General features: G+C 50.0%; 1 protein-coding gene across 5 annotated transcripts; it reads left to right on the plus strand.

Moving 5' to 3' along the window:
* The first annotated feature begins 943 nt into the window (after positions 1-943).
* Positions 944-7,450, plus strand: NCR1 (natural cytotoxicity triggering receptor 1). Of its 5 annotated transcripts, none has more exons than XM_054463789.2 (7): positions 944-1,729; positions 1,807-1,842; positions 2,031-2,315; positions 3,536-3,814; positions 4,297-4,344; positions 6,539-6,589; positions 7,070-7,450. In XM_054463789.2, the coding sequence occupies exons 1-7, from the start codon at positions 1,696-1,698 to the stop codon at positions 7,249-7,251; spliced, it is 915 nt and encodes a 304-aa protein (XP_054319764.1). In that variant the 5' UTR covers positions 944-1,695; the 3' UTR covers positions 7,252-7,450. The 5 variants fall into 5 exon arrangements, with proteins under 5 accessions (XP_054319764.1, XP_054319765.1, XP_054319768.1 ...); XM_054463790.2 differs by having other exon boundaries at positions 6,542-6,589; XM_054463793.2 differs by lacking the exon at positions 6,539-6,589.
* The last annotated feature ends 1,275 nt before the right edge of the window (positions 7,451-8,725 follow it).

Genomic DNA, 8,725 nt, shown 5'->3' on the forward strand with positions numbered 1-8,725 from the left:
TTTAACGCTCTCACTTATAAGTGAGAACATGTGGTATTTGGTTTTCTTTTTTTTTTTTTTTTTGAGACGGAGTTTCACTCTTGTTGCCCAGGCTGGAGTACAATGGCGCCATCTCGGCTCACTGCAACCTCCACCTCCCAGGTTCAAACAATTCTCCTGCCTCAGCCTCCCGAGTAGTTGGGACTACACGCATGCGCCACCACGCCTGGCTAATTTTGTATTTTTAGTAGAGACAGGGTTTCTGCATGTTGGTCAGGCTGGTCTTGAACTCCCGACCTCAGGTGATCCACCTGCCTCAGCCTACCAAAGTGTTGGGATGACAGGCATGAGCCACCACATCTGGCCAGTATTTGGTTTTCTGTTTCTGTGTTAACTTGCTTAGGATAATGGCCTCCAGCTGCATCCATGTTGCTGCAAAGGACATAATCTTGTGATTTTTCAAGGCTGTATAGCATTCTGTGCTGTATACATACCACATTGTCTTTATCCAGTCCACCTCTGATGGGACCTGGGTGGATTCCATGTCTTTGCTATTGTGAATCCTGCTGCAATGAACACACAAGTACATGTGTCTTTTTGGTAGAATGATTTATTTTCCTTTGGATATACACCCAGTGATGGGATTGCTGGGCTGAATGGTTACTCTGTTTGTAGTTCTCTGAAACATCTCCAAACCAAACTGCTTTCCACAGTGGCTGAACTAATTTACACCCACCAACAGTGTATAAGTATCCCCTTTGCTCCACAATCTCGCCAGCATCTGTTAATTTCTGACTTTTCAGTAATAGCCATTCTGACTGGTGTGAGATGGTATTTTTGCAGGATAATTTAGGAATCAGAGAGACCAAGGGGTTGAGGAGGATTTATTATTATTATTATTTAGGTGCACTGGCCCAGTCAGATTAACATCCAAAAAGCTGAGGCCCAAACAAAGAGTCCGGTTACCTTTTAAGCATTTTGTGGGGCCGGGGGAGATCTGTGCAGGGGGAAGCATATTACAGAAGCAAGAAACAAAGACAGTTATTCAATTGAGACATGCATTACATTATTTCTTACTTTTCAAGGAAAAACATGTTTTACGACTTGAGGTTATCCTGTCTAGTGACCTTACAGCTGCACAGCAAGAGAAACAGGGTGTTCACAATGCCTGGGAAAGGGAGAGATAAGGCTCACTAGCCACAGACAGAAAAACAGGCAGTTCATGTTTAAAGGACTCCACCTCTTTCTCTTCCTCAGGGGGAATTGGGTTTTCTTACATACAACTGAGTTTTTGTTTACACATTCTTTAATTTCTTTTAATTCCTGTTCCAGTATCTCACTGTGAAACTCCCTATGTTTTTATACGATTCCCAGGGGGTTTCCTCTGGGCGTGATTGGGCATGACTTCCCACAGCCAGCTCTGGGTACGACCTCCACATTGCAGAATTGAGAAGTTGACCCAGAAATGCATTTCGGGCTGAGCAGACAATTGTCAGAAGAGCTGGCTAGACCACAGATGTGTCAGAGGGACCATGGCCTTTCTGTGTAAGCTCATGGTCAGAGGCGGAGGGGTGTTGTGAGCGTTCTGATGAAAACAGTCAACATGAAAGCGCCCTGGTGATGGGCGCTGGTGCTCACCCACCACTTCCTGTGCATCTCCCTGGCCTGCTGGGCTCAGTCCCCACTGCTCAGCACTAGGCCGGCAGAATCTGAGCGATGTCTTCCACACTCCCTGCCCTGCTCTGCGTCGGTGAGTTCTTGAATGGAAGGGGAATGGGATCAGGGTGTGCCTGGGAGGCAACAGGTCTCATTACTCCCGTCTTCCAGGGCTGTGTCTGAGCCAGAGGATCAGCACCCAGCAGCGTGAGTCCTTCCTTCAAAGCCCAGGGTCACTCTTCGGGGTTCAGGCCAAGCTCCCTCTACCCAAGCACGGCTGGGGAGAGGGGGCAGGATGCTGGCTTCCCAGGAGAGCTTGGGGCCAGCAGCTGGGTAGAGCCTAGGGTTGGGGGGAGAGGGCTCAGCTGGAACTCCAGCCTCTGATTCCCTTCCAGAGACTCTCCCAAAACCGTTCATCTGGGCCGAGCCCCATTTCATGGTTCCAAAGGAAAAGCAAGCGACCATCTGTTGCCAGGGAAATTATGGGGCTGTTGAATACCAGCTGCATTTTGAAGGAGGCCTTTTTGCCGTGGAGAGACCAAAACCCCCTGAACGGATTAACAAAGTCAAATTCTACATCCCGGACATGAACTCCCGCACAGCAGGGCAATACAGCTGCATCTATAGGGTTGGGGAGCTCTGGTCAGAGCCCAGCAACGTGCTGGATGTGGTGGTAACAGGTAACTGTCCGCTTCTCTAACTGGAGAGTGATCTCAGTCTGCATCCGGGATACAGCATCTATGAACTCTTCCAAGCCCCACTCAAACGCTGCTTGTCTCGGTAGGAGGCTGGGAGGAGGGGTGATCCCCATCATAGTCCTTGCCTACAAGGGGTTGTCTGCAGACGGTGTCTCTACGTCCTAGGCGCAGATGTGTCCTCAGTCAGTTTCTCCAAGACACAGATTCTGAGATAGATATTTGTGTGCAGGAATGTCCTCAAAAACAACGCCTGTGGGCCAGGCGCAGTGGCTTACACTGCTTCCCTCACCCATCACAGGTGTTGGAGTTTTTTAATCTGTTTTGAGACGGAGTTTCACTCTTGTCACCCAGGCTGGAGTGCAGTGGTGCAATCTCCAGTCACTGCAACCTCCACCTCCTGGGTTCAAGCGATTCTCCAGCCTCAGCTTCCCAAGTAGCTGGGATTACAGGCACCCACCACCATGCCAGTTTTTGTATTTTTAGTAGAGATGGGGTTTCACCATGTTGACCAGGGTGGTCTCAAACTCCTGACCTCAGATGATCCGCCTGCCTCACCCTCCCAAAGTGCTGGGATTACAGGTGTGAGCCATTGCGCCCAGCCAGGTGGTGGTTTTCTAAAAAAAAATTTAGCTTTTTTTTTTTTTTTTGAGACAGTCTCGCTGCAGTGCAGTGGTGCAATCTCAGCTCACTGCAACCTCTGCCTCCCGGGTTCAAGCAATTCTCCTGCCTCAGCCTCCCAAGTAGTTGCAATTACAGGCATGGGTCACCACACCCGGCTAATTTTTGCATTTTTAGTAGAGACAGGGTTTCACCATGTTGACCAGGCTGGTCTCAAACTCCTGACCCAGGAGGTTGAGGCTTCAGTAAGCCAAGATAGTGCCACGGCGCTCCAGCCTGGGGAACACAGCAAGACCCTGTATCATTTTAAAAAACGGTAAATCTTCTATTGTGTGTATTTGACCAAAAAAAAAAAAAAAAAAGCTGGCTGCCAGACATGGTGGCAGGCCCCTGTAGTCCCAGCTACTTGGGAGGGTGAGGCAGGAGAAACGCTTGAACCCGGGAGGCGGAGGTTGCAGTGAGCCGAGATCGCGTCACTGCAGCGAGACTCCATCTCTAAAAAAAAACAAAGAAAAGGAAAAAAAACAAATAGCTGGCTATTCACCACTGAGTTTCTGGTGTGGTGGCCCCACCTTCTCTCATAGAAATGTACGACACACCCACCCTCTCGGTTCATCCTGGACCCGAAGTGATCTCGGGAGAGAAGGTGACCTTCTACTGCCGTCTAGACACTGCAACAAGCATGTTCTTACTGCTCAAGGAGGGAAGATCCAGCCGCGTACAGCGCAGATACGGGAAGGTCCAGGCGGAGTTCCCCCTGGGCCCTGTGACCACAGCCCACAGAGGGACATACCGATGTTTTGGCTCCTATAACAACCATGCCTGGTCTTTCCCCAGTGAGCCAGTGAAGCTCCTGGTCACAGGTGAGGAAATGCTCAATTCCCCACGCCCCCCCCGCCACCACATCCTACCTGGAGCCCTAAGGGATCCCCAGAGAGTGATGGGGAGGGTGTCCAAGGGACGTCCACTTCCTGGGGGCCTGGTTGGTCATGTGAGGAAGAACAGAAGCAGGAAGGAGGAGGGAGCAGAGAAAGGAATGGTAAGGCGGGTGGATCACGAGGTCAGGAGTTCGAGACCAGCCTGGCCAAGACGGTGAAACCCCGTCTCTACTAAAAATACAAAAATTAGCCAGACGCAGTGGCGGACACCTGTAGTCCCAGCTACTCAGGAGGCTGAGGCAGGAGAATCACTTGAACCCAGGAGGCGGAGGTTGCAGTGAGCCGAGATCATACCACCGTACTGCAACCTGGGCGACAGAGCAAGACTCCATCTCAAAAAAAAAAAAGAATGGCAAGACCGGAGGAAACCCAAAACCCTTACTTTTTTTCTTTATCTCCTTTTCCAGGCGACATTGAGAACACCAGCCTTGCACCTGAAGACCCCACCTTTCCTGGTGAGTAACTGGTCCTTCTAAGCTCAGAGGAGAGATCAGAGCCTCCCAGTGACACTAAAAACGTGGCATTCATTCAAAATATTCATCGAGGCTGATCGAGGCTGGGCGCGGTGGCTCACACCTGTAATCCCAGCACTTCGGGAAGCCGAGATGGTGCATCACTTGAGGTCAGGAGTTGAAGACCAGCCCGGCCAACATGGCGAAACCCCGTCTCTACTCAAAATACAAAAATTAGGCTGGCCATCACGGCTCACGCCTGTAATCCCAACACTTTGGGAGGCCGAGGTGGTCGGATCATAAGGTCAGGAATTCGAGACCAGCCTGACCAACATGGTGAAACCCCATCTCTACTAAAAATACAAAAACTAGCCGGGCCTGGTGGTGCTCGCCTGTAATCCCAGCTACTCAGGAGGCTGAGGCAGGAGAATCACTTGAACCTGGGATGCGGAGGTTGCAGTGAGCTGAGATCGCGCCACTGCCCCTCCAGCCTGGGCGACACAGTGAGACTCCATCTCACAGAAAAACAAAAACAAAACTATCTATCTGTCTGTCTATACATATATATATTCATCAGGTGCATAGTATACACAGTGAACTACACTGTAACAGTCAGCCAGGCAAATATCTTGACGGTGCAGCACTTAGATTCTAGCAGGAGGAGACAGACCATGGGTCAATGTCAGGATAGCACATAGGAGGGAATGATGCTATGGAGGAAAAGACAAAGTAGAACAGACTTACAGTGATTGAAATGGCAGGTAGCAATATTAAATAGGTTTGTCCAGATTGTCCTCACAGAGAAGAAGGCATCTGAGCAAATGCATTCAGACTTGAGTTAGTCATGTGGCTGTCGGGAGAAAGGAGGCTCCGGAGAGAATGAAATGGCGTCTGCCTGTGCCCTGGGGCAGGAAGATAACTGGGGTAATACAGCAATAACTATGAGGCCAGGAGGGTTGAAAATGATGTTTGGAAGATGACAGTGGGATGGGGCTGGGGCGCACAGTTAGGATGCTGAATAAAATAGTGAGGCCGGGCGCGGTGGCTCACGCCTGTAATCCCAGCACTTTGGGAGGCCAAGGCGGGCGGATCATGAGGTCAGGAGATCAAGACCATCCTGGCTAACACGGTGAAACCCCGTCTCTGCTAAAAAAAAAAAATAATAACAATACAAAAATTAGCCGGGCGTGGTGGCGGGCGCCTGTAGTCCTAGCTACTCGGGAGGCTGAGGCAGGAGAATGGCGTGAACCCGAGGGGTGGAGCTTGCAGTGAGCCGAGATCGCGCCACTGCACTCCAGCCTGGGCGATAGAGTGAGACTCTGTCTCAAAAAAAAAAAAAAAAAAAAAAAAATAGACTTTGAATTTGACTATGTGTGAGGAGAAAGAGGTAATGATGACTTAACGAGGAAAATGAGGCTTAAATAGAAGACAGGGGCTGGGCTGGGTGGCTCGCGCATGCGATCTCAGCACTTTGGAAGGCAGAGGCAGGTGGATCACTTGAGGTCAGGAGTTCGAGACCAGCCTGGCCAACACAGTGAAACCCTGTCTCTACTAAAAATACAAACATTAGCTGGGCGTGGTGGTGCACGCCCGTAATTACAGCTACTCGGGGCTGAAGCAAGAGGATTGCTTGAACTCGGGAGGCGGAGGTTGCAGTGAGCTGAGATCACACCACTGCACTCCAGCCTCGGAGGCCTGTAATCCCAGACCTTTGGGAGACCGAAGCCAGCAGGTCATACCACTGCACTCCAGCCTCGGAGGCCTGTAATCCCAGACCTTTGGGAAGCCAAAGCCAGCAGGTCATCTGAGGTCGGGAGTTCGAGACCAGCCTGGCCAACATGCCAAAACCCCCTCTACTAAAAATATGAAAAAAATTAGCTGGGTGTGTGGTGTGTGCCTGTAGTCCCAGCTACTCCAGAGGCTGGAACAAAGCAAAGACTCTAGCTCAAAAAAAACAAAAATAGAAGACATAACTGGTGCAAAGACACATGCTCATGAGTGCTAGACTGGAATTCCTCCTCAGGTTTGTCCATCTGTGGACCCTTCCACTTTACCTGCTGGATGAAGCTCCTGGGACCTGCAGGGTGGGGTAGGACCTTGCAAAGCTGCAGAACGTCATGGGGTAGACCCAAGAGAAGGAGTGCTGGGGTGGAGGAGGTCAAAACCATCCTCTTTTCTTCACTTCCCTTATTATCAGCAGACCGTTGGGACACCTACCTTTTAACCACAGAGACGGGACTCCAGAAAGGTAAGTAGACAGCTAGGGCCATAGGCTCTGAAGGAAGGAGCTGGGTATAGAGTAGACCTAGGAAGGAGATCGGGATGGAGGGAACAAGAGGGTGTCCTTGGCCAGGCCAGGCACAGTGGCTCACACCTGTAATCTCAGCCCTTTGGGAGGCCGAGGCGGGCAGATCATCTGAGGTCGGGAGTTCGAGACCGGTCTGACCAACATGGCGAAACCCCATCTCTACTAAAAATAAAAAAAAATTAGCCAGGCGTGGTGGCGTGTGCCTGTAGTCCCAGCTACTCGGGAGGCTGAGGCAGGAGAATAGCTTGAACCCAGGAAGTGGAGGTGGCAGTGAGCCGAGATTATGCCATTGCACTCCAGCCTGGGCGACAAGACTGAGGCTCTGTCTCAAAAAAAAAAAAAAAAAAAAAAAAAAAAAAAAAAAAAAAAGAGGGTGTCCTTACATCCCTGTCAGCGATCACCCTGTTCTCCTGCCCACAGACCATGCCCTCTGGGATCACACTGCCCAGAATCTCCTTCGGATGGGCCTGGCCTTCCTGGTCCTGGTGGCTCTAGTATGGTTCCTGGTTGAAGACTGGTTCAGCAGGAGGAGGACTAGAGAGCGAGCCAGCAGAGCTTCCACTTGGGAAGGCAGGAGAAGGCTGAACACAAAGACTCTTTGAAGAATGACCATGAGACACAGTAGCCATGGGTGGAACTGAAAGCTGGTGTTGAGCCTGGGCGGCGTGAGCTCTGTGTTGGACCCACGGAGGAGGGAGTCACTGCAGGGAACAAGGGACACTGGCATTCCATTTGTCAGAGCATCCCGGACGACGCAGAGGGTGGGAGAACTACATGCTAAATTTCTTTTTTTTTTTTTTTTGAGACAGAGTTTTGCTCTTGTTGCCCAGGCTGGAGTGCAATGGCGCGATCTTGGCTCACTGCAACCTCTACCTCTCCATCCCTCGGGTTCAAGCGATTCTCCTGCCTCAGCCTCCTGAGTAGCTGGGATTACAGGCATGTGCCACCACCCCAGCTAATTTTGTATTTTTAGTGGAGACGGGGTTTCTCTCTATTGGCTGGTCTCAAACTCCTGACCTCAAGTGATCTCCCCGCCTTGGCCTCCCAAAGGGCTGGGATTACAGGCATGAGCCACCGCGCCCAGCCGCTGAAATTCTTTTGTAGACAAATCGTATGGTCTCTTCTAGGCTCTAACTATTTTTGTGCCACTTACGGCAAACCATACTTTAACCACTCTGGTCTTTTCTGAAAAGATCTCTCCTCCTTTAACAGGATGGCCATGGAAATATTTTTTTCCTACTTTGGTCTTTTTTTCTTTCCTTTCTCTGCAGGAAGCCATTCAAAATAGTTAATAACCAATATAGAATAGGTCTGTATCAAATGGTTCAGGAGGCATTGTGGCAACAACCAGTTGTAGAGAAGCAGCTTTTAAAAGTGAATCCTGCCGGGCACGGTGGTTTACACCTGTAATCCCAACACTTTGGGAGGCTGAGGCAGGCAGATCACCTGAGGTCAGGAGTTGGAGACCAGCCTGGCCAACATGATGAAACACCATCTCTACTAAAAATACAAAAATTCGGCCAGGCACAGTGGCTCATGCCTGTAATCCCAGAACTCTGGGAGGCCAAGGCGGGAGGCTCACCTGAGGTCAGGAGTTCGAGACCAGCCTGGCCAACATGGTGAAACCACATCTCTATTAAAAATACAAAAATTATCCAGGCATGGTGGCATGTGCTTGTAATCCCAGCTTCTCAGGAGGCTGAGGCAGGAGAATAGCTTGAACCCGGGAGGCAGAGGCTGCAGGGGAGCCAAGATCGCACCACTGCACTCCAGCCTAGGTGACAGAGCAAGACTCTGTCTCAAAAAAAAAGAAAAAAATAAATAAATGAGTCCTGGCTGCATCCCAACCATACCCCAATTCCTCCTAACCATAGAATTCCATCTTCTCTTCTTTTTTTTTTTTTTGTTTGTTTGTTTGGTTGGGACAGAATTTTACTTTTTTTTTTTTTTTTTTTAAGTTTTAGGGTACATGTTCACAACGTGCAGGTTAGTTCCATGTATATACATGTGCCATGTTGGTGTGCTGTACCCACTAACTCGTCATTTAACATTAGGTATATCTCCTAATGCTATCCC

Source organism: Pongo pygmaeus, chromosome 20, assembly GCF_028885625.2.
Source record: "Pongo pygmaeus isolate AG05252 chromosome 20, NHGRI_mPonPyg2-v2.0_pri, whole genome shotgun sequence".
Lineage (NCBI taxonomy): Eukaryota > Metazoa > Chordata > Mammalia > Primates > Hominidae > Pongo > Pongo pygmaeus.

Coding starts and splice junctions, on each gene's coding strand:
- NCR1 (XM_054463789.2), top strand. CDS start 1,696: ATGTCTTCCACACTCCCTGCCCTGCTCTGCGTCG. Junction 1,730..1,806: donor CCCTGCCCTGCTCTGCGTCG/GTGAGTTCTTGA, acceptor CCCGTCTTCCAG/GGCTGTGTCTGAGCCAGAGG. Junction 4,345..6,538: donor TGAAGACCCCACCTTTCCTG/GTGAGTAACTGG, acceptor CCTTATTATCAG/CAGACCGTTGGGACACCTAC.